The sequence below is a fragment of the Penicillium cinerascens genome (genome assembly GCF_028974065.1).
Source record: "Penicillium cinerascens strain IBT 15544 chromosome Unknown contig_24_segment0_segment0, whole genome shotgun sequence".
NCBI lineage: Eukaryota > Fungi > Ascomycota > Eurotiomycetes > Eurotiales > Aspergillaceae > Penicillium > Penicillium cinerascens.
Genome location: NW_026695290.1, coordinates 192,772 through 216,199, shown reverse-complemented (window position 1 = coordinate 216,199; position 23,428 = coordinate 192,772). Strand labels below are relative to the sequence as shown.

General features: G+C 51.3%; 10 protein-coding genes across 10 annotated transcripts; 6 read left to right on the top strand and 4 right to left on the bottom strand.

Moving 5' to 3' along the window:
- Nucleotides 1-250: 250 nt before the first annotated feature.
- abp2 (putative ARS binding protein Abp2) lies at nt 251-2,661 on the top strand (the record flags this gene model as incomplete). The annotated part of the gene is made up of 2 exons (XM_058450215.1): nt 251-1,012; nt 1,069-2,661. Coding segments are annotated over 2 exons (2,355 nt in total), but the record flags the coding sequence as incomplete, so codon positions are not given.
- Nucleotides 2,662-3,318: 657 nt separating this feature from the next.
- N7498_003152 (uncharacterized protein) lies at nt 3,319-4,167 on the bottom strand (the record flags this gene model as incomplete). The annotated part of the gene is made up of 2 exons (XM_058450214.1): nt 3,319-4,023; nt 4,081-4,167. 2 exons carry the CDS (start codon nt 4,165-4,167, stop codon nt 3,319-3,321), a joined length of 792 nt encoding a protein of 263 aa, XP_058309676.1.
- Nucleotides 4,168-5,109: 942 nt separating this feature from the next.
- N7498_003151 (pfkB family kinase) lies at nt 5,110-6,385 on the top strand (the record flags this gene model as incomplete). Its single annotated transcript, XM_058450213.1, has 5 exons — nt 5,110-5,156; nt 5,235-5,631; nt 5,715-5,873; nt 5,953-6,158; nt 6,214-6,385. 5 exons carry the CDS (start codon nt 5,110-5,112, stop codon nt 6,383-6,385), a joined length of 981 nt encoding a protein of 326 aa, XP_058309675.1.
- A 1,004-nt stretch (nt 6,386-7,389) lies between these two features.
- On the top strand, nt 7,390-8,536 carry N7498_003150 (ribosome biogenesis protein BRX1; the record flags this gene model as incomplete). Its single annotated transcript, XM_058450212.1, has 2 exons — nt 7,390-7,622; nt 7,690-8,536. The coding sequence occupies 2 exons, from the start codon at nt 7,390-7,392 to the stop codon at nt 8,534-8,536; spliced, it is 1,080 nt and encodes a 359-aa protein (XP_058309674.1).
- Nucleotides 8,537-9,648: 1,112 nt separating this feature from the next.
- On the bottom strand, nt 9,649-10,541 carry N7498_003149 (Rab family GTPase; the record flags this gene model as incomplete). Its single annotated transcript, XM_058450211.1, has 5 exons — nt 9,649-9,776; nt 9,835-9,915; nt 9,972-10,361; nt 10,454-10,466; nt 10,521-10,541. 5 exons carry the CDS (start codon nt 10,539-10,541, stop codon nt 9,649-9,651), a joined length of 633 nt encoding a protein of 210 aa, XP_058309673.1.
- Nucleotides 10,542-10,923: 382 nt separating this feature from the next.
- On the top strand, nt 10,924-15,196 carry N7498_003148 (uncharacterized protein; the record flags this gene model as incomplete). The annotated part of the gene is made up of 4 exons (XM_058450210.1): nt 10,924-13,035; nt 13,096-14,145; nt 14,206-14,558; nt 14,614-15,196. The coding sequence occupies 4 exons, from the start codon at nt 10,924-10,926 to the stop codon at nt 15,194-15,196; spliced, it is 4,098 nt and encodes a 1,365-aa protein (XP_058309672.1).
- Nucleotides 15,197-15,649: 453 nt separating this feature from the next.
- On the bottom strand, nt 15,650-17,551 carry N7498_003147 (putative ATP-dependent Clp protease; the record flags this gene model as incomplete). Its single annotated transcript, XM_058450209.1, has 2 exons — nt 15,650-17,043; nt 17,107-17,551. 2 exons carry the CDS (start codon nt 17,549-17,551, stop codon nt 15,650-15,652), a joined length of 1,839 nt encoding a protein of 612 aa, XP_058309671.1.
- Nucleotides 17,552-18,260: 709 nt separating this feature from the next.
- N7498_003146 (FAD-dependent oxidoreductase) lies at nt 18,261-20,114 on the top strand (the record flags this gene model as incomplete). The annotated part of the gene is made up of 2 exons (XM_058450208.1): nt 18,261-19,046; nt 19,098-20,114. The coding sequence occupies 2 exons, from the start codon at nt 18,261-18,263 to the stop codon at nt 20,112-20,114; spliced, it is 1,803 nt and encodes a 600-aa protein (XP_058309670.1).
- Nucleotides 20,115-20,557: 443 nt separating this feature from the next.
- Nucleotides 20,558-21,046, bottom strand: N7498_003145 (FAM207/SLX9 family protein; the record flags this gene model as incomplete). Its single annotated transcript, XM_058450207.1, has 1 exon — nt 20,558-21,046. One exon carries the CDS (start codon nt 21,044-21,046, stop codon nt 20,558-20,560), a length of 489 nt encoding a protein of 162 aa, XP_058309669.1.
- A 537-nt stretch (nt 21,047-21,583) lies between these two features.
- N7498_003144 (glycerol-3-phosphate dehydrogenase family protein) lies at nt 21,584-23,090 on the top strand (the record flags this gene model as incomplete). Its single annotated transcript, XM_058450206.1, has 4 exons — nt 21,584-21,645; nt 21,716-22,839; nt 22,893-22,944; nt 23,012-23,090. 4 exons carry the CDS (start codon nt 21,584-21,586, stop codon nt 23,088-23,090), a joined length of 1,317 nt encoding a protein of 438 aa, XP_058309668.1.
- Between the last annotated feature and the right edge of the window lie 338 nt (nt 23,091-23,428).

Sequence of the window (23,428 nt, the reverse complement as noted above, 5' to 3'; positions counted from 1 at the left end):
AGACGGGGTCCAGGCCATCACGTGTCTACACCAGGCATCAACGACGAGGCACCAAGGCATCAAACCCCGCCCTCAGGCAAGAACACTAAGCCGTAACAGGTAGCACTAGATGGGACCAAAATAGAAACTCAGCGTCGGAGCTTGAATGGCGCCTCCAGCCACCTCGACACCCTCGTGGGATGTCCAACGGTTTTGTCTTCCTGCCCGTGCTATGCAACATAATTCTCAACCGGCCCTGAGCATATAATAGTGTGGACGGATTGATGAGACCTATGAAACTCATGATCGTCGGTCTACGTTGCGCCTGTTTTACCCGCTTTGTGATCGGGGGTTTGGCGGCTGTCCAAGCATCTCATTGGGAACCACGTTTCCCGTGATGGATTCTAGTAATCATTCAAGTCGAAATGATATCGGTGGGTCTCAGATGGTGATTCAGCAGTATGCCAGGTACCCATCAACGCTGGAGTCCGCGCTGCAAAGTGCTTCTTCTCTGGGAAGTGCTCGAAGTCAAGCCGAAGCAGCAAATCAATCACCCCCGGTACACCGCAAAGGAACTCCACGGAGCCTGCAGTCGTCACCGAGAGGAATGCGCTCTGCGATACCTCCATCTTCAGCTGCTCGGTCCGGACCGTCCATGTCTCCACCTCTCTTGGAGGCCATGCGTCAGCACCAGATGAAGGATCCCACGGATCAAGCAGAATCTCGAGTATTGCCCTCTCGAGATTTCACCGACGAGACAATCGATGATACTTACGTTGCATTTATCTTGTATTGCAATCCTAATGTTCCGTCTTCCGTTGATACTTCAGAGCTGCGGAAGACGTTTCGCTGTCCTCCACGCAGCGATGGCAAAAGCTTCAGTGTCTTCAGATTATTTGAGCTCATCCGCAAACTTGATAGCAGAGAGCTCAAAACGTGGATTCAATTGGCAATTGAGCTCGGAGTTGAACCCCCTTCCATGGAAAAGAAGCAAAGTACCCAGAAGGTTCAGCAGTATGCCGTCAGGCTCAAGGTACGTTGTTACTTCCGCTACCATCGGAATTTGTGGATTTGCCTAACCTAGACTAGCGATGGATGCGCGCGATGCATGTTGATGCCTTCTTCGAGTTTTGCATGGGCCACCCCCATGCGTACTACACCCAGCTTCCTCCCTCTGCCCCTTTCGTAGGCGAGCCCCGCGACGGCGTGCCACTGGAGGAAGATTTGGCGCTGCGAGCTTTGGTTCCTCAATGGAAGCCTAAGCGTGGCAGAAAGAGAGCCGAGGAAAGAGAACTCGAAGAGGAGAAAATCATCAAGAGGCCCCAACTGGACACTTCTGTAGCAGCATTGCACCAAGGAACCTTTCAGGACCACTCGGTCACATTTCCACAGAGCGCTATTCCTTTCAGTGCATTTCCTGATGCCGATGGTCAAGATCCATGGATGACGGCATCATCAGCATTCCCACAGGGCGGTTCATCGGACCAGCACGGGCAGGAACTTCGTTGGAGGCTTCCGGAGCGAGACACGTCGCCCGCTAATTACCCCCAGTCGGCCATCACTCCCCGAGGAAACCAACCTGCTGATGTTATCATGTCAGGTGAGCCAATGTCCGCCGTCACACCGTCATCCGGCAGTAGGGGTCGTACTCGACGGCGACATGGCCCAGCTGTTTCATCTGCTTGGCCGAGCAGCAATGGCTCCTCGACTGGCAAAAGTCGAGGGAGGCCACCCAGTAAGCCATCAACATCGGGATCATTCTCCACGTTTCAAGTCAACCCAAGCCGAGAACCCTCACAAATCCCGCATGTACCTGCAGTTCTATCGTCGCCATTTCCTGTTGATCACAATTCTTCCGCCCCAATTCCAAACGCTTGCAGCGAGTCACCAACCCCGGCCAACAATGGAAGGCCAGGTAAGCTTCAGTTACAGGTCCCTCAGCATTTGGGAGCACCCGTGAGGCTTGCAACACCCCCAACACTTTTGATCAATGGTGCGAATGGTGCAGAAATTCACCAGGTTGAGGGATCCGAGGAGCCTCGACATGACAGTGTGGGTTCTATTCGTGGCCAAGTATTCGAGGGTACAGATCCAAAGATCCCTATAGATGATATTATCCGCGCTTTATCTGAAGAGCTTCTTCAAGCCCGCATGACGGGACGGATGGTACCCTTGAATACGCATGAAGCTCGAGGTTTGGCTTCGGCAATGGTGACAAGCTTCTTGACCATGCATTCACATCTTCCGCATGGTCTTCCATCTCGTCTCCTAGCTTTCCATCTTGGCGTCAGTCATCGCTTCGGACTTCCAGCACCCAACCCAGTGACAATAATTGTCAACGCTCATCAAAGTTCTGCGAATACCTACACTGGTAGCGGAATGGCTAGCACTAATATTGGGACACGGTTCACCATCTCGTTTGAATACAACCGATCATGCCATTTCTCTATGCAGATCGCGCTGGGAAATCAAGGCCCAGCCACCGCAGACTCTTCTAACAAAACGCTTGAAGATAATGACGCAGATGAGTTTGATATCGAGGAAGATGACCTTGAACGTCCTGTCTCCGAGGCAAGCTGGAGACAACGGTACATGAAGCTCCGGACACAGATGAAGAAGAAGGAGCAAGCTTGGTCCCAGTATAAACGCAAGATCGTTGAATCGGTCATGGCTGATATTTGATGTCATTAAATCTCCTATGCAGCTTACGACACCATCTTACGCCCAACTTTTCTTATATTTCTTGTATCTAAGTAGTTAGTGATACTATACCCACATATATGCCATGGCATGTTGCAATCTGATTGTTTCCTCGTGAGGTTTTAGTTTGTAAAAACAACCCACGTATCCAACGGAGACTACAGATGACAGAATGAATATTACGAAGTAGAGACTCGGTCGGAGTCGAAAGATGAAAAACGGTGGATTATTGTACACAAGGCTATAATTGCAGAAGGCGATGGACCGAAAAGGAGATAGGACTTGTTCATCGACTAAAGGGTATTCTCCGCTAGTCGACTGGCCAAATTATGGTGCTTACATTTTCATAAGTTACCTACGAGATTATCGTTTTCTATTATCACGTCATTTGTAGTTCTTGTCAATTTTCTCTCGGTTTTCTCGGTAGCTCACAGGAGAAATTAGAAACTAGAAGAAAACTAGAAACGCAGGATTTGATGAATTACAAACGTCCAATCCGTTAAGAACAGCCCTGTCATTTGTAGGCAAGGTTATCCAGGTACCTAGATTCTCAGTGGTGCAGCAATTTCCATAAGATCAAGTCCTATAGAGAAGACATACATGATTAATTCTTCCAACGTTTCATCTTCTTAATCCATTCTATCCTTTGCAACCCTCCTCGACCTTGATCGGAATTTTGTCAAAAACAGTCCTCTCAATAATTTCTGGCTCATCTTCAATCTTCATTGGTGTGGACTCCTGTTGAGATGGAGCAGGTGGCTCCCATGTTATCACAGGGGCATTGTGGAAGGCAGGTTGCTGTAAAGAGAAGTTCTGCATGCCGGCATCATTTGGAGGAGCCCTTGATGGATATGAATTTTCGAAATGCGATGGGTGCAGGGACGAGAGCGAGGGTGACGCGCCTGAAACCATAGAAAACTGCAATCCATGAGGCAGATACTGGGATATATGCGATGGATACGGCATGCCGCTGGGCGATATTATCTGCGGGAAATGCTGTTGAAAATCGGGGATTTCGTTAATCTCTGGATTACCAGGAATTTGCTGAATTCCAGGCTCGCATTTGACGAATGGATTGGATGTGAACTGTGAGTCCGAAGGTTCCATTTTTGGCACAGGCCCAGCGCACGCCAATGGAAAAGGCATCTGCATTGACATGGGCACAGGAATCAATCCCGGAATCTCCCCCTTAGGTTCTCCCTTCTCTCCTTTCTTGCTGTTCTTCTTTCTGGCATTCTTCTGGGCTGACGAGGGTTCCATCTGGGACTTGAACCGAGAATACCGCATGCGCGCGGCATGGCCGTTAGAGATCTCGAGATCGGAGGCAACCCGATTCCAATCGACCTGACGCAAATTGAAGGTTAGTATTTTCTTCACTTTTATCTAATGCGGAATTCTCACGGTCTTCATGTCCAGTTGTTTGATGATTGCGTAAAGAAACTTGGGGGTTTGGCCCTCGGTGTCCAACACCTTGCTTCGTTGACCCATCACCACTTAGCTAATCTTGGAAATGATGAAGCCAACTCTTGTGATATTTTCGAGCTCCAAAGCTGGGGGAAAGGGTGAAGCAGCTCTAGTGCAACTGGTGAGTGCACTATCTTGCACATCCACATCCATATATAGCTGCTGACACGGGAGTCAGAACAAAATACGAATGTGTTTGTCCACATAACTACGCCCATAAGCCAGCCTAGGTACCGGGCACTGCAATATTCAAACATTCCCTCAGTCATGGGTACTACACTGCACGAGGCTGCTCTCCAGACAAGATGATCTCCCCTTTGGGTTGAAAGAAGCAATACGCAATTCCACGTCAACACAGCCACGTTGCATCATTAATCTCAACAGCATAGAAAGAAATTGTTAAAGGCTTTGAAATGCACGTTTCCTTCCCGTCAAAAACAACGCCTTCTTCAATCGTAGGACGACAAAAGTGCGTTTGTTATGGCAACGCAGCGCGCACGTGATCTGCAATGTCCTTGTTTAGGGCAAACAACATATTGGCAGTCACAAAAATAGACAAGAAAGTTCCTGCAAGAGTGTCCTGCCACTGAATTTGTAATTTTGTTCTCATTTCAAGAGTACAAGACCTCCAGAGCATTTCAATTCATGTCTGATGATGTACACTTCAATGGATGCTTGGAATTCATCATAAGAGCAACTCCATAAACAGAATGAAAGCTTTGGTATGCTTTTATGCGCTCTTGGGACTAAACATATCAAAGGTTCTTCGACTAGCATGGTTACCTACCCGTTTCTCGGATTGGAGAGAGAGATGTGACGTCTCACTGGGACGAGTACAAATCTATGACTAATCTGCCCCGCGTCACGGACATCCGATTTACAGGTTCGAGATCGAGTCCACCATTTGGTTTTGACAAAGGCTTGATTGTTGGATACTGTGTGTGGGACTCCTGGAAAATTACAATTATGTCTGTGGTCGCAGTCGGTGCATGCTATCTGGACACCATCCTCACGTGAGTATTTCACTGCAAAGCCTACAGAGAAACCTACTGGGTTTACTGGACTTGAATTCATTCTGACTTGAAGCAAAGTACATCGTATTATCCAGCAGAGGATGAAAAGCTGCGAGCGTCCAGCATTGTCCGTCGAAGGGGCGGAAACTGCCCCAATACTCTGGAAGTATTACAACAATTGGTTGCTCACCCATCGACGGAGAAAAAATTATCAATGAATCTCGTTACTATTCTTCCTGCAAAAGAGTCATTAGTCTCGCAGCAGATAAGGTCGGTTTTTGAGCCACATGTGCGCCTCGACCACTGCATCTACCGGGAGGAGTTTCAAGAGCCGGCGTCAAGTTACATCATCAAGAGCCAATCCACTGGCAGCAGGACGATTGTGAATTACAACGAGCTCCCAGAGATGACTGTGGAGGAGTTTACTCAAATTGCAGACAAGCTAGGCCCTCAAGCGACCTGGTTCCATTTCGAGGTATGTTAAGCCCGAGCCTTTGCCTCCGTCGGGTCCAGAACTCCAGCGACTCAAGTATAGTACGATGGACTAACTGTACTTAGGGCCGGGTGCCAGATGTGACTTTGGGCTGTATTCAATATCTCAGGAAACAGTTTCCCTCTGTTCGCGTAAGTATTGAGGCTGAGAAGCCGGGTAGGCCTGGTCTCCAAGAGCTTGCCGACGCAGCAGATGTCGTTTTCATCTCAAAGTCATGGGCAGTGGTAAGCTCCTTTACTTGTACAATATAGTTTTGACACTATGGCTAATTATTCAAATAGAGCAATGGAAGTTCTTCAATAGAGGACTGCTTATCCAAACAAGCGGATCGATTACCCAGGTGGGAGCCCAGCCAGCCGAATTTCAGACCATTGGCTAACGAACTTGGAATTTAGATCACTCGTATGTTGCACTTGGGGAGCTAAAGGGGCCGGGGTTTACGACGGGAGAAGTATGGGAGACATTGCGGTGATTCCTGCTTATAAAAAGCCGCACTCGGAAGTTGTCGAGTGAGTTAAAACTAGAAACATTCAAATCACAAATTGTGTGACTGACTATTACTAGTCCTATCGGAGCTGGAGATACATTTATTGCCGGTATGCTGTATGCATTAAATTGCAGGGACAAGATTTGGTCCATTGCCGAAAGTGTTGAATTCAGCACAAGGGTTGCGGGCATGAAAGTGTTCCAGGAAGGATTCTCCGGGCTTGACCAGGTGCTTTCATCATTATCATGAAAATGCCAATTAATTAAACTGGTACCCGAAGACAACCGATATTACTCTCCCGGAAGGTGGAGAGATTGCGTTCACGAGCCATGTAAAGCTTGCTGAGAGTACAGCCCGCCTCATGCTACAAGGCAGATTTGAGAACATGACGGTTCTCCTTACAGCTGGGGAAACTATCACGGCTAAAGAGCTCGTAAGCGTGATCCACAGCCGTCGCATGGAGCCCGACATGTGTCACCGAAAGAATTCTGTAAACATTACGATCCGTTAGGAAGTCAAGCCCTAAAGTCAACGATCCGTCTTCAGTTTCATACATCCCATGGCCTACGACAGACTACCATAGAACGTGTGATTTGGTCGATAGAATAAATTCGTAATACTTAGCTCTGCATGAAACGCATTAGTCCCTTTCATATTAGGATTTCTAAACGGGGACTGAAATCAAGCCATCCACGCTGAGGCCCTCTCCAGAGAAGTTTATTATATCAATATATTGTAGATTCTAATACTATGTACAGTTATTCTTCTAGTATTCTCAAAATTTTGTAATATCTTGGAGTGCAATTTTAAGTGGGGCGGATTCCGAAGGTGTGCGGACTACCAGTACCGTGTCGCTGGTATGGGATCGGCCTATGTATATAATATTTACTTTTACTCGCGGGAACAAAGAAGTTATTCGCAGACTGGGCGAGGTCGCTGAGCAACTGAGGGTGATGGAAAATTGCAGAAAAAGTTGCTGCGAAGGATTTGATTGAGGGTCACCATAGACATTTAATTTTTGTTTCTTTTTTTTTTCCTCTTTCCTTTTAGAGCATATAGCCAGAAATTAAATCGAATACTATTGAGCGTGGATTGTAGTGCAACTGTATCGTGTGGGGCCAAGTGCAGATACGCACACGTGACTCGAAATAGACCCAGGCGGTGAAGAACAAAAAATATTCTGCCATCAACTTTTCTCCGAAGCTTCTTGCTCGACTTCAATCGCACTCGCTGTTACAAATTCGAGGGTCACCATGGCAGCAGTTTACAAGAGTATTTCCAAAAAGCAGGCCCGTCAGCCTGTTGAGGAGGTGGATGAGGATATGGATATGGATATGGAGGATCTTCTCAACGATGCGGACGACACCACGGACAGCGAAGAAGACGAGGAAGAAGACCGTATCGCTGCGGCCAAGAAGCAGTTGGCCGCTGGGTTCATGCCCAAGACCCGAGTTCTCATCCTGACCTCGCGAGGTGCCTCGCATCGGTAAGAATTCTCTTATACACTGTTTCAGACTGCCTTTGCTGACCGGCGATGATTTGCAATCTTCCAGTCACCGACACTTGATGTCCGATCTCTGCTCCCTCCTCCCCCACACTCACAAGGAGACCAAGCTTGATACCAAGAAGAAGACCGCGGGTTACAACTTGTTGTTGAACTCGCTCGCCGATCTCCACTCGTGCAACATGATCTTTTTCCTGGAGGCTCGCAAGAATGGTCAGGATCTCTACCTCTGGCTTTCGCGCCCCCCGAACGGCCCGACTATCAAGTTCCATCTCAACAATCTTCACACTATGGGTGAGCTCGGCGCCGGATTCGCGGGTAACTGCCTCAAGGGCGGCAGAGGTGTGGTGGTGTTCGATCGGTCATTCGACGAGCAGGGCCCCGACATGGCTGCCCCCGGCTCTGAATACCGGTCGCTCATTCGGGAGATGTTGCGCGGTGTTTTCTGCGTCCCCAAGCGCGGCGTCAAGGGCATGAAGCCCTTCGTTGACCGTATCATTGGTATCTTCGGCGTGGACGGAAAGATTTGGATTCGTGTGTACGAGATCCGCGAATCTGAGGGCAGTGGCAAGAAGGACGGCGAAGAGACTGCCAAGTCCGCGCCCAAGGACAAGAATGGCCTGCCCGAGGTCTCCTTGGTGGAGATCGGCCCGCGCTTCGTTCTGACCCCCATTGTGATCTTGGAGGGCAGTTTCGGCGGCCCCGTCATCTACGAGAACAAGGAATACGTCAGCCCCAACCAGGTTCGTCGCGAGATCCGCATGGGCAAGGCCGGTCGCTACTCTCAGCGCCGGGACGTGCAGACGGATCGTATTGCCAAGCGTACCGAACTGGGACTCTCGGACAACTCCTCCCGGAAACACGATGCCATGGAGACAAGGAAGCTTTTTGCATAGATGGTTGTATGTTTTTCGTCGCCAATTTCCTCAAGCATCTGCCCTTCGGGACTACTTCGACTACATGTATATTTGATGCGACGTTTCATGGTCTATTACGGCGTCAAGGCAAATTTTCATAGGGTTAATGTCAAAAAGTACTTCGCATTCCATTATATTTGCCAGTTGAAATATCTCATTCTTACCTTTTATCATTAAGCCTTTTCCTGTCTACAACTTTGGAATATTTTGATGTTCAGGCCCCATGCCGAAGCTGCCCTGTGGGCGCCCATACGGGCTAGCTTAAAACTTAGTGTTTACAGACTCCCGATATGCTAATCAGTTTCAAAGCTTCAAGGAATGGGACCAACAGACTAGTTCAGCCCCAAAGCCAAATCAATAAGCTGAAACTGAAGTGGTTGACTATGAAGTTTGGATGCCACAAAATGCTCTCGTCTGACTCAAGGTGTTCCACATGGATATGTATACATGATATTGAATACGGTTTAGAAACCCCATAGAAGAGACCAAGTACTTTAGGGCTTTAGGGTGCCCACGCCCTGGGGGCGACTCGGGCACATGGCCGCTGGAGTAGGACGGCTTAATAGGAGAAGGGTCATTTCTGGGTGGAGCTGTCAAGTGGGCCCGAGTCGTCGTGGCATCTGGACCGCCATTATGTACACCGTGGCGGTCGAGAACTTGGCTACGACTCTTAATCACAGACCACTTGCACAGGAATTTCAAGGTTATAAATATACTGAATTTCAAAGGCTTCATACAAAACCCGTCGCCAAAGTGACGCCTAGCCCATATCATTGCACCTGCGACCGCGGGGAAACCATCAGGGGGGGGGGGGGGGGGGGGGGAAACAGAACCGATCAGAAGTCTGGTGGAAGAAATCAATTTCATAGGGGACCAGAGCAAGCGAACAAGAAATAGGAGAAAAAAAATAGAACCCAAAGGTCTGACTATCGGGAGTTATGTCCTGGTGGGCCGTCTCATCCCATGCTTGCTACCGCATCCCGCTCGTGTATCATCGCATCAAATTACACACTCCGTCACGGACCCAGGCTTTTCCAATATCGCATTGTAAAAAAAAGAAGAGTCGTTGCTGTTCGATCCTCCTGAGTTGTCTAGCAGCAGCCCTGCTTCTGCTCGTTGTCCTGAGGCGTGAAGTCGATAACGGGCTGGCGGGCACCGGGCTGGTTCTGGCCAGATTCTCCGGAATCGAGGGCCTTGCTGGAGACGATGCGGTAAATTTCTAATAGAAAAGCAGTTAGCGTGGCTCACGGCTGGTCTCGTGCCCGCAAGTGACCCACCTGTGAGGATATTCTGGAAGGCAAGCTCGACGTTGCTGGCGTCAAGGGCGGAGGTTTCGATGAAAGAGAGGTTGTTCTCGCCTGTCCAAATGGTCAGCACTGGAGCCCCGCCGTTCATTCCCAGTCTCGACACTTACTGGCAAATTGCTTGGCCTCCTCGGTGGGGACCGCACGAAGGTGTCTCAAATCGCTCTTGTTACCGACCAGCATGATCACAATATTGGAGTCGGCGTGGTCCCGCAGCTCCTTCAACCACCGGTTGACATTGTCATAGGTCTGGTGCTTGCTGATGTCGTAGACGAGGAGGGCACCGACGGCGCCACGGTAGTAGGCAGAGGTGATGGCCCGGTAGCGCTCCTGACCAGCAGTATCCCAGATCTGTGCCTTGATGGTCTTGGAGTCGACCTGGATCGAGCGAGTCGCAAACTCCACGCCGATGGTGGACTTGGAGTCCAGGTTGAATTCGTTGCGGGTGAACCGACTCAACAGGTTGGATTTACCAACACCCGAGTCTCCGATCAACACCACTGTTCATCCGTTAGTTTGTCCGCAAGCGATATTTGGAGCGGGCGCAGGCAAGGAGGAGCGAGGCGGCGATATCCACAGGAGGCAACGTTACCTTTGAAGAGAAACTGGAGGCGAGGTCAGCACAAGACAAAACAGACACCCTGGTGTTATTAACTCACGTCATATTCGTCGTTGGCCATGGTGGAAATGTGGTAAAGAAAGTGGGACGAGAAAGGAAGATTAACCGAGGGGAAGTATGTTGTAGCGATAGGGAGAGAGTGTTGATGCTTCTTGGAGTGGAGTGCCTCCTTAACGTTGGGTCACGTGGGGCCGTGTTTCGCCGCTTCACTTGCAAGTGGGATGCACGAGTGACGCGCACTCAGCTCTCCATACATGTTCGCATTGTCTGCGGAGCTTGTTGATGTCTCCAGCTTCATCTGAGCTGGTGGCTTTCAATGAGCTACCGGCAGCCTACGTATTCAAGAGCTACAACTGACCGTGCCTGCGTCAGTAGCAATATCAAACATCTTTTCTACACCAAACTCATTGGTGATTCATCGGGCTCATCACATACCAGTCACTATGGCCTCCTACACAGCAATGGAAGATGCAGGGGAACTGTCTGAGCCCGACTCTCTGGTTTCAACTGCCGAGAGTGAACCACAGGAAGAGTATGAAGTGGAGGCCATTCTCGCCGAGAACGAGGAGAGAGGGGAATATCTGGTCAAATGGGCCGGCTACCCCAATCATCGTGCGACATGGGAAGGCCCTGAAAGCTTTGATAATCTCGATGACACTATGAAAGACTGGAAACAGACGAAATGGGAAATCTCAGAAGGCCTACGATCTCCATTCAATGTTCGTCAATGGCAAAGGGAGCAAAATCGGCTCGCGAGAGAGAAAGAGGCCCGACAGAGAACGCGCAAAATCAAGAGGGCTCAGAGAGCTCGAAGGAAAGTCGCGCGCCTCAATCGACCCGATCCCAACCTCGCTGCCACCCTGTTTGGTGACGACGAAGGGTCTTCTAATCCTGCAATTCATTCGTCTGCAACACGACGCTCATCTCCTGAACAAGACATGAGCTTGGAGGGGAATTTCGATGAAAAAGACGCCAGTGGTGAGAGAGGGGTTAGCCTCAATCTCGACATCGAGGACGCCGTTGACGCACTGGCTGAACGCACTTCGTCAAGAAGAAGCCCTTCTGTCACTTCGGCTAAATCGGATAGCTCTTCTCTCTTTGTCTCCGAAGTCAAAACCCCGCCCCTTAACAACCCGAGGAAGAAGCGATCACTCGAACACAGGGACACGGCGCTCTTCGTTCCATCTCACTCTGAACAGTCGACCATTCAATACGAAGAGGCCGAAACGCACGAGCTTCAACTTCAGCAGGAGCTTGAGCAAGGACTTGGGCAGCAACATTCTCCACGAGCCCGGCAGTCTCAAAGTGAGAAACAACAGGGAACTGAGCAGCACGAGCTCGAGCCCCTAGAGCGACATCAGCCACCGCAACTACAGCAGCCTCCGCAACCACCATGTCAACAAGAGCCTGGACAGCAAAAGCAGACCCAGGAGAAGCCGCGTTCTCAACACCACGAGAAGCCTCTGCAGCGGCAGGCGCAACAGACGCACCTGCCATCAAAACCGACATCGGCACCAGCTCCTCCTCCCCCGACACGATCTGTGCCAGCGCCCGCTCCGTCCTCTTTTGGTGTTGCGCCTAGGCCCACCCAAACAGCTCGGCCTCGTCGTTCAAGATGGGCCGAACGTGAACCAAATGTGACCGAGTTGGAGCTCAGGAAACCATCGCAATATCGAGCAAGAGGGGAAGGCGCCGATTCTGCCACACTCAGCATGCTCCGGCCTTCAGCTGAATTTCAGCCCTTATCCGACCCAGGGAACAGGCCTAAGGAACCGCCAACTACGACATCAAGTTCAACCCCTGCAGCACCGCTTTCTCTTCCGCACGCAATCACCGATAGGTTCTCGGACATGTCGCCGACTTCAGTGGCACGACCTCGCGTGGGAAATTCAGGGGCCCTTGAGGCAGAAAGGCCACATATGCCTTCCAGTTCTCTAATCCGTGATGTTGTTCTGGTCCCACGTAGTGGAGGAGAGAGCTATCGACCGATCTACCCCAGGGAGCGATCCGCCTCTCCTGACGATGATTATTCCCGCAGGCGTTCTGACGCACATCCTATGTCCTATCGCCATGGAAATGCATCGTGGTCCCGTTCCCGTTCCCGCTCGCCGCCCCCTGATTTGATTCGGTCCCCTGATACCTCGCGCAGAAGTCCATACAGGAACAGGCGTGGCACGCCCTACCCGCAGTCTCCCTCTTTGCATGCCGATTTCCATCCACGGCAGCCTCGAAGGACGCTTCCTCCGATCCTAGCACGCCTTCCTCCTACCAAGGCTGAATTGTCCGCACAAGACTACATTGCAAAGATGCCTATTGGTACTTACAAAGAAGGGGAAGGTGTGAAGACTAAAAGCGGTTATTTCTGGAATTTCGGAGAAGTTCTTGCGCATGTGTACTTCGGTCCAGAAAGGGATTTTGTTGGTGTTTTCAGGATATGCGGGATGAACGACAAGATAAAGCAAGACCTCCTTGCTTCAAAGATGCCTGGAAATACTTTCGATATGTGGTTCAAACAGGTCTGCACCAAGAGTCAATATGACAGACTCTGTGATCAGGTTTGATTGACCCCATTCGCCGTCATATTGTTCGCTGCTGATTCTGTTCCGACTCTATAGACGCCCTATAATGACCGGTGTGGTAATGCTTGGATGGAGGGCTTCCCCGACACAAACTCTAAGCTTTTCCATACGGCCGAATACCTCCGTCTGCGGAATTCTGCGGCCATTTACCGTCCTGCCAAATCGATGGGAAGTACATGGGTCATGTATTCTTGCCAGACGACGTCTTTCACGGAAGAATTGAACTACAACAGCGATCGGGTCCCTGCCAATGTCCCTGCCTTTCTTGCAATACGGCCACCCTTACCCTCATTTCTACATGTGGAACCGAGTCCCAGAGATGAATCAAGCAGAGGCCGAAGAGATTTCCCAAAGAATGTGCATTTCCGAGACGGTGATCCCACGAGACATGAAAGCTTGGGAGATTTGCCAAATGCCAAAGATCGTGCCGGGGTAAATCGATCTGCTGAAACTCTGGAAATTCCCAAATCTGCAGAGCAACGTACTTTGACCAGGGTCCTGGAAAGTACAATGTCTGGGGATCTTCAATCGTCCGAATTGAGGATGACAGAGCAGCCCGATTCAGTATCCGCGGGCCCGCGCCTCAGAAGACGAAGTTCTATTTCGAAGAGTACGCCACAATCTCCTACTCAGCCCAGGCTTGCCGAACAAGACCGTTCCCCGAAGGAGGGAATCAACAGATCACATGACGAGGATGAGCAGATTCGGGGAGGTGAAAGGGATTCTGAAATGACATCGCTCGAGGATCTGATTACAGATCCCCTGGAACATGTCACAACAACTCCCTCGACTGCTGCGGATTCCATCATGGTACCATCTCCGGAGGAGGCCACCCAGACGATGTTAAGAATCTTCCGGGATAATTACAAGATCACGCTGGAACAGCTTTCGACTGTTTCGGAGGGTACTCAAAGTCAAGTGCTTTCACCAACGCCAAACTTTTACCTACACTCTTGTTCGAATCAAGAAGGCGAGGCTCGAAAAGATGGTGAATTCCTGGAGGCTTGGCTCAAGACATTTCCACAGATCAACATATTCTCCGACTGGAAGAAATTTCTGAACGAATGTCCTCGCGGCGTGATCATGGTATGTATACTATCATCTCGAAAATTCCATCCACAGGAAGATTGCTAACTTGAGACAAAGTTCCATGAGTCATTCACGTGTTACGATGAATTGAGGCCTGAGCTTCGGCAGCCTCTCTGGTCAAGTCGTTACATCTTCTGGAATTATAGACTGTCTAGGCCCCTCCAGACGGCCGATCCATTCTTTTGCGATGAGGGCGCTCATTTTCAGCTTATCTTTCCTATCGGGACCGCATTCTTGATTACAGAGGATGTTTTCAGCGATCTCAAGCGAGCGTTGGTGCTCATCTGCTGGTTCTACTACGGGATGGCACATTCATATAGAATGAACAAGTTGATGCTCCATCCTGGCATCATGCAATACCTGGACAGGCGACTCGATGATCCTGAACTACGTGAGGATGACGAACAGCTGTATGTTTGTGATTACTTTTTTGAAACACTCCGCTCTAATTTCAACACTTTTTAGCTTGCTCCTCATCATAGGCTGGATCCAAAAGGCAAATTCTATCGACCCTCGTCGCCCAGTCTTCCAAAGCGAAAGCTTGAATCCACGCAAGATACACATGGTCAACAACAATATCATTTCCTTCGAGCCTGAAATCATCCAGAATTGGATTCGAGAAGGAGGAAGCATGGGAGTCCCTAAGGACATTTCGCAAGATGAGCGCAACGCGGACCATGTTGTCCAGATGTTTACGGCGTGGACACTCTTGAACGCGGCCTGTATACGGAAAACCGTGGTGATCACCAGCACCAAAAATCGGGCTCTTCATACCCGGTGGCTGTCCAACGGTCGTGTCGTTCTCTACTCCCCAAGTAGTTTCATCAACAGTTTCAGGATCCCGGAAGACCTGTTCCTTGCGAAGGCCTTGGGTGAAAATCCAAAGGGTGGAAATGCCGATAATGGCCGGTTGTTACCAGCCATGACGCCTAAAACCCCGGCCTTTGACCCACGCACTCCTCGAGCGCCTTGGACCAGTCATACCGGCGACGGCACCTCCTCCCCGAAAGAAATGGGTAGACAAAACTACCCTGCCCCTTACAAATGAAGCCGTTTCATCACTCGCCGAGAGCAAGCGTTGCAACCTGTTACTAGGTCCTCCGCGCACCCTCCTCGAGCTGTTTTCGACAGCTACTCTTCCATTCCTGTATCCCACTTACGATCAAAATCACACTGTGTAACATTTAGCCTACCTTTCTTGATATGCCGTTTCGTTTTTTACTTGAGATATCCCCCTCTTCGATACAATTTGGACATAATGCCATTGTCTAGCAATCAAGACTTTACGATCAACCATTCTTCGCAATCGATACGTCCTTCTAGATCTTAAAAAAATCTGCGCTTGGGCTGTTCAATGTGGATCGATTTGATGAAAAAGGAGAACTTTAAAAAGGTACACAAGTTCTGGAATCGTAAGAGAAGAAGACTAAAAGAACTTCCATGTACACCGGGTATGTCATGATCGCCACCAGGGCGCAATATTCATTGCATTGGCAATAGCTTAGCCTATCGATCGCTTCCGGTATTCCTGGAAGTTCGATGCATGCTCATTGCCTTCGCTATCACCGTCGGCCTTGTCTTTCTTCTTCCCCTTCTTTTCGCGCCTTGTCTTTTCTTCCCACTCGCTCTCCTCGGCAGAGATCATCGCGTGGAACTTTCCGCCTTGGCCACGGGCAAGATAGATCGGCTTCTCCTTGCGCTCGGCCACAGCCTGGGTGACAAGAACGAACTTGACACTGGAGCCGGGGGCTTCGAACATCGCGTCGCTTAGAATAGTTTCCATCTCGGTGCGCAGAGCACGAGCCCCCGTGCCCATTGTGAAGGCATTAGCTGCGATTTTGTGCAACGCCGGCGTGGTGAAGCGGAGCTCGATGCCGGACAGCGAGAAAAGGGTCGTGTATTGGGCGAGTAAGGAGTTGCGGGGTTCAGTGAGAATGCGCAACAGTAAGGGTTGAGTTAGGGTCGAGAGCGCGGCAGTGACGGGAATCCTGCCAATCAGCTCGGGAATGAAGCCATAGCTCTGCAGGTCCGCTGGAGTCAGAAGGTCGAGTGAGTTGAAATAGGTCGGCTCGCCGCCTGCGGCAGGAGACACGGAGGTGAAGAAGGGGAGGTGCTTCTTGTATAATGCCTCTTCTTCAGACCCTGGCAGGATGGGAAGTGGTTCGTTGTTCGAAGAATATGGGGCACCGGGAATATCGCTTGTGCTCGAAGCTGAACGGACTGGTTGGCCAAATCCGATGGAGCCACGCGAGATGCGGTCCATGACCACTTTTTGCAGACCGACGAATGCGCCAGAGAACACGAACAGTATGTTGTCCGTGCGCACGTTGTAGACTTCGCCCTTGGCAGCAGGGTTGTTGTTGTGGGGCTGGAATGGTGTGTTTCCCAGCGGACTGTTGGAGGGATAGGAGTTCGGAGGGCTGGTAGTCCGTGGGTTCTTTTCATTTTTGGCCTGCACTTGTATCGTAGTACCCTCGATGATCTTCAGGAGCGCTTGCTGCACTCCTTCACCACCGACATCCTTCCCGTGACTGACCTTGGCGGCCGCGAGTTTGTCGACCTCATCAAGGACAATAATACCTCGCTCCGCCTGCTCAACGTCATAGTTGGCAGCGGCCAGAAGTCGGTGAACACAGGTCTCGGCATCCTCTCCGATGTAGCCAGCCTGAGTAAAAGGCGTACAATCCGAGATGCTGAACGGCACCGACAGAACACGAGCCAGTGTCTTTGCCATGAGCGTCTTACCAACACCAGATGGTCCAAGTAGCAAAATGTTGGACTTGTCCAACTGTAGAGGAGATGTGTCAACCAGCTCGCCTTGGTCCAACAGAGTGGCCTGGCGGGACTTCGTGGTGGACGGGAGACCGACTGTGCGCTGCTGACCAGAAAGTTCATCTAAACGATACCGTTCCAATCAGATATGCCATTTCAATACAAACGGATGGGCTGAAAACATACCTTCCAAGGGGTGACCTTCTAGCGCCTCCCTCCGTTGTCGCTTCATGAGAAGCTCTTCTGCCTCCTCCTCGCGTCTTTGCACTTCTTGTACCCTCTGGTAATGGTTGTAGACAGCCACACTCAACACCTTCTTCGCGCGATCCTGTCCCACCACATACTGGTCGAGGTAATGCTTCAGCACCTTCGGTGTTATGCGTGGGGCGCCAAATGCCGGTGTCGACCCCAGAGGTCCGGAGGTCGGGAGTCCAGTCTCATAGCTAGATGTGTACGGCTGACTGGTAAAGTCTGACCGGTCAAATTGTGAGAAGGTCGGGAAATGGAACGAGGAGCTAGACAATTGACGCCGGCTGATGGAGGATAGGGTTGGCCGACATCGGACAGGCCGGACAACCTCGTGATGCGTCCAGGCAAGCGCGAGCCGACGCTGGACAGGCCGCCACTGCATCGCCCGAGGACTGCAGAGGTGTAGGCTAGTGAGTGTTAAGATTTAATGAGATGAGAGAGGGTTGAATCAGATAGGGAGCTTTCCCCGCAGGTGATCTTATCGGCTGAGTCATCTCGGTTGTCCACGGCCGTGGAGAGCCTGATGAATGGCGTGATATACGTAGATCGGGGGAGCGTCATTGTTGAGCTTGAGCACACAGCTAAAGTGAGATATGTCTACTGTTAGATTGTTGCTAGGAAAATATCCGGTCAGTTTTAAAAAAGGAGATCGCTATTCGACCCACCAAAACTCATCCCAACCATCCTTTTTTAGGCCAGGTACAAATGTGATAAACTTTTAGTAAAAGGGTCTTCGTAGGGAGCAAATGAGAGTGTCGAAAACGGTAGATTTGTTTTACCCATTCGTGTTGTATTGTTCGTGATGATCTGCCTTCCTATTTAGGTCAGTTACCGCGAGGTCCCAACGGTTTGGACTCGGTACGGATAGACTCACTGTGAATACGGCACTACCTTAGGTTGGTTTGTCATGATACTTGACAATCTCGTATCGCGCGAGCGGTCTCCACCTGCAGCAAAGCGGCTCTTCGTGTTATTATGATTTTATTTTAGGTACACCTGGAGCACTGCCACGGGCAAAAATGTTTATATATGGTGCTGGGAATCCTGGGACCGCGTAGTGCTGGTGACAATAGATTTGGCTGCTTTCCAATATGGTCAAGCCATTCTTCCTTCCTATTCTTCTTTCTGCGGGAGCTGCTGCAGCTTCCCAGACTTCTCATTGTCGCTGCAGACCCGATGAACCTTGTTGGCCCTCGCAGGAGGAATGGCTCTCCTTGAATAAGACCATCCAGGGCAACCTGGTAGCGGTCCGGCCCGTTGCATCAGTATGCCATGGAGATGAATATAATCCCCAGGCATGTAAAGCAGTCATTGGGCTCTGGTCCAATTCTGCTTGGCGCTCAGCTCAGCCAGGCGCTGTCCAGTGGGAGAATTGGGAAGCCTGGCCAGAAAATCACCAGACCTGTTATATCGACTCACCCCGGGGAACCAAGTGCGGTCAAGGTCGGGTTTCCCTGTACTCGGCCAAGGTTCAGACGGTATTCCAGGTCCAGCAAGCCGTCAAGTTCGCCAATACCCATAAACTTCGTCTCGCCATAAAGAATACAGGTCACGATTTCCTGGGTCGCTCGACGGCACCGGAGTCGCTGCAGATCTTGACTCGCGGGATGACGGATATCCAAATTGTGGATGACTTTGTCCCGAGAGGAGCACCCAAGGGTAAAAGCGAGGGCCACGCGATGACCATCGCAGCTGGTGTACAGTTGCCTGAGCTGTACACGGCGGCTGCCAAACAAAATAGAACAGTTGTCGGTGGATCCTCGCATACCGTGGGTGCAGCCGGAGGGTATATTCAAGGCGGAGGGCATTCGCCATTTGGGGCCTGGGGAGGCCTTGGATCGGATAATGCCCTTGAGTTTGAGGTTGTCACCGCAGACGTAGGCAGAGCTATGTCTTGTCGCTCAGAATGAAGCTAATGCACTGTCTAGGGCACCCTCGTGTATGCGAATGCGTATCAAAACTCTGACCTCTTCTGGGCTCTGCGAGGTGGCGGTGGAGGAACATTTGGTGTGGTTACCAGTGTCACGGTGCGCACGTTTCCCGAAGTGCCGGTTCTTGTGTACAACCTCAACATCACCGCCGTTCAAGGGACCCCCCAGTTCTGGGAAGCTTGGAGTGAATTCCATGCTGCTCTCCCGTCTCTCAATGACGCCGGTGGCTCAGGCTACTACTTCACTGTGCCCAACTTCCCTCTCAACACCAATACTAGTGTTTCCGTCTTTATCTCTCTTCTCATGTTTCCTGGGAAAACTGACCCAGCCGAAATCGACAAGTTATACCAACCGCTAAAGTTGAAGCTGCAGCAACTCCAAGGAATTCAGGTCCAGAACATATCATTCCCCTTCCCTACTATGAACTCGACCATCTTCACCCTACTCCTGAGCGGGGAGAATGCCGACAGCACGGGAAGCATCTTGATGCTCGGCTCGCGCCTCTTCTCGAAAGATCTCCTGTCATCGAAGGATGGGGCAGATCGCCTAACGGACGCCTGGAAGAGTATCAAGATGGACCCCTATGACCAAATTCTCGGCCACGTTGTGGCCGGCGGTGCTGTAGCAGCCAACGGGGAGAAGATAGATAGCGCCGTCAACCCAGCCTGGAGAAAGACCGTTACTCACATGGTCTACTCGAGGAACTGGGAGGCCAACGCAACTCTCGCACAGCAGTCCGCAATCATCAAGAACATGACTGAGATCGAGATCCCGATTCTGCGGTCTGTCGAGGGCGAAGACCGGATGGGCGCTTATTTGAATGAGGCTAATGCCTATGAGGACGGGTTCCAGCAATCGTTCTGGGGCGAACACTACCCCCGTCTGTACAGCATCAAGCAGAAATGGGACCCCGCCGGGCTGTTCATCTCGCGCAAGGGCGTTGGCAGCGAAGATTGGGATGACGCGGGCCTGTGTATGACTACCGGGGGCCGCAGCAAGGCACTTGGCCACTGATATAGGACCGAAGGGCTGAGATCTTGGGATATTCGTGTAGGTTTAGTTTTGCCTTTTGTATTTATCTTATCTTGCTGAACATATTAGAAATTCTCTATGTATATTTGTTCCAACGATGTAGAGTAGGCCCGTTCAGTCTTAATAGTCTTGTTCACGTTGTTGACTAGAGCTCGGACGAGGAATTATCAGGACTCGACAAATGCGGAAAGAGCTGGAATATCTGGATATCCGAGATTCGCCGTGGGTATGTCGCTCACTGCGCGGGATCAAGCGCCCCGAATGGCTTCGGTTGGTGTATACGGCATCATCTGGATATGGCGCCTTCCTCCCGCCATTCTCGTTGATAAAATCAACTTCCTCGGTATGCCGATGGATTGCAGGCGTCATGTGGTCACCCGCCGAAGTCAGGTTGCAGTTTTTTGTGTCTGATCGTGGTCGCGTGCTCATTTGTTGGTCTTGAAGACGGGCTGCTGCTCCATGGTCTGCGAGATGAAACTCCGCAGTGCAGACCAGCGATTCGCGGTCGGGTTCGATTCGGAGGTGGTCTCTGCATTTCTATCGGCCACTTGAGTCTGCAAACCGGACATCTGGGCCATGTTCCGTGCGAACCGATCCCGTTCCACCTTCTCCAGCTTTTCCCGACGCTTCAAGGCACCGGGCTTGTGTCGCAGCGTCTTCTGCTTGATGACATTGGCTTGACTGGCGGCATCATGCGACTCTTCAGCAGCGTCCGGCAGCGCATCGGCCAGGGATTCTAGGTTGGCGACCAATTTTTTCGAGGGTCGGCGCTTCTTCTGAGATTTGGAGCTCTTGGCGATCTTGGACATGAGGGTCGCATGCTTGATCTGACGCTTATCCTTCTTGCTGGTACGGAAGTCATCTCCAAAGGAACCCGAGCGCCCGGCGGCAGCAGCGGGAGACTTGGTCTTCATGGTGAGAATGTGGGTAATTTGGAGTTGAGGACGAGAAAGAACCGGTGCAAAGCAGGCAAAATCGGAGACATGTGAGGATCGGCTTCGGGACCAGCAAATTTGCGTCCCGAGGATCCACCGTCGCCCCTTGTCCCTTTGAGTTCACCCAAGATCTTCACGAAAACGCTTCGCCGCCCTGTGACGTGACCGTTCTTGTATGATATCGACAGATCCACTTTGTCGGAGGAATCCTCTGCTCCATTAGGAACACCCAATTCTGTGACATCAGAACGGACCCTCGTGTGGACTGGAGTCCACCGCCGACCAGACGAACAAGTGAGATCATTGGGACAAAAGCCCGCCCCGGTGTCCCGTATGTGGATGCGAACCCCAACGCGCCTTTATCGGATCTGCTTTCCTGAACGCTGTACCACGGCTTTTCTGCCTCGGTCGCCGCCAACCCTGTTCCAGCCCCAACTCCCCCGACTGCCCCCGTCGCCCTTTAAATCCGCTGTTCCTGCTCTGCGCAGATCATTCTCTTCATCTATATCCTCCAACATGGGTTCTCTCGGTACATATCAGCGCAAGCACAAGATCGCGGTGGTCGGCTCCGGTAACTGGTAAGCGCTTCCCCCCACCCCCTCCCATTTGCTGTGTCCGTGGCTGATTGCAATTCCTTGTACCTTGTAGGGGCACCGCCATCGCCAAAATCATCGCCGAAAATGCCGCCAGCAACTCCGACATCTTTGAGGAGAAGGTGGAAATGTGGGTGTTCGAGGAGAACGTCGAGATCACCAAGGACTCCCCGCACTACAGCTCTGGGCTTCAGGGCACCCAGAAATTGACACAGGTGATTAACCATACCAATGAGAACGTCAAGTACCTGCCAGGAATTCGGCTGCCCTCCAACCTACACGCCAACCCGTCCCTGGAGGACGCGGTCAAGGACTGCACCCTTCTCGTCTTCAACCTTCCCCACCAGTTCATTCTCAAGACCTGCGAGTCGATCAAGGGCAAGATCCTGCCCTACGCCCGCGGTATCTCCTGCATCAAGGGTGTCGATGTCAATGAGGAAGGTATTAGTCTCTTCTCCGAGACCATCGGCAGGACCCTGGGTATCTACTGCGGTGCCTTGTCCGGTGCCAACATCGCCAACGAGGTCGCCAAGGAGAAGTGGTCCGAGACCACCGTCGCGTACGATCCCCCGCACATGGACTCCAAGGCGCCCACCCCTCAGCGCTCGCCCTCGGCCTCCCAGGTGGAGCTGGTGCAGTTCCAGCACAAGGACACCACCGGCCAGTACTCCAAGGTGCAGCTGCAGGCACTTCCCTCGGACTATCCGCCCGTCGACCATGTCACTCTCAAGTCTCTGTTCCATCGCCCCTACTTCCACGTCCGCGTGGTGCACGACGTCGCCGGTACCTCCGTCAGCGGTGCTTTGAAGAACATCGTTGCCCTTGCCGCTGGCTGGGTTGTTGGTATGGGCTGGGGTGACAACGCCAAGGCTGCCGTGATGCGCGTCGGCTTGTTGGAGATGGTTCGCTTCGGAGACACCTTCTTCGGAGCCACCATCAACCAGGCCACCTTCACCGAGGAGAGTGCCGGTGTGGCCGACCTGATCACCAGCTGCAGCGGTGGTCGCAACTTCCGCAGCGCCAAGCACAGCGTCGAGCGCAACCTGCCCATCGAGGAGATTGAGAAGCTCGAGCTGAACGGCCAGTCACTCCAGGGCACCCTGACCGCCCACGAGGTCAACAAGTTCCTGAAGAAGCAGGGCATGGAGGACCAGTTCCCTCTTTTCACCGCTGTCTACCGTTAGTATCACCCGCCTGTTCATCGAGATTCAATGGCTAACGTACATTTATAGGGATCCTCCAAGGCAGCATGCAAGTTGCGGAGATTCCGGCCTACATTGAGCGGTAAAAAACCTGTTCCTTTTCCTTCGTGTCTGTGTTATTAATTGCGAGATTGTCTTTCCTTTCATAGCCCTCCGGTTTCTCGTGCTCCGACTTCTACTTCTGATTCTGGGAATGGCGATGGCGATCAGTATTCTGCGCGACTTTGATTGAACTTGGGGTTTTGGGCTTGGCTTGTAGATAGATTTATGACTTGTACCTATGCATTTATACGAATGGACTACGGATAGACTTTCTTCAGCTTCAACGTTGGGAATGTGTCAAAGCACGCGTAGTACAAAAGTCTAGACCCGGCGCTAAAAATGCCCTGCCAAGGTGTTCCTCCGACCACATCCATGATGTCACCGACACCCGGTCCTGGTGAGGGGGGAAAATCTGGGAAATCTGCTGTCCCGTCTTCTTTCGATTTTTTCCCTTTTCCACATTCTCTAGAGGCCTCATTTTAGGCCATTCGCTCGTTGAGAACTCCCCAGTAGACGCTGGGTTG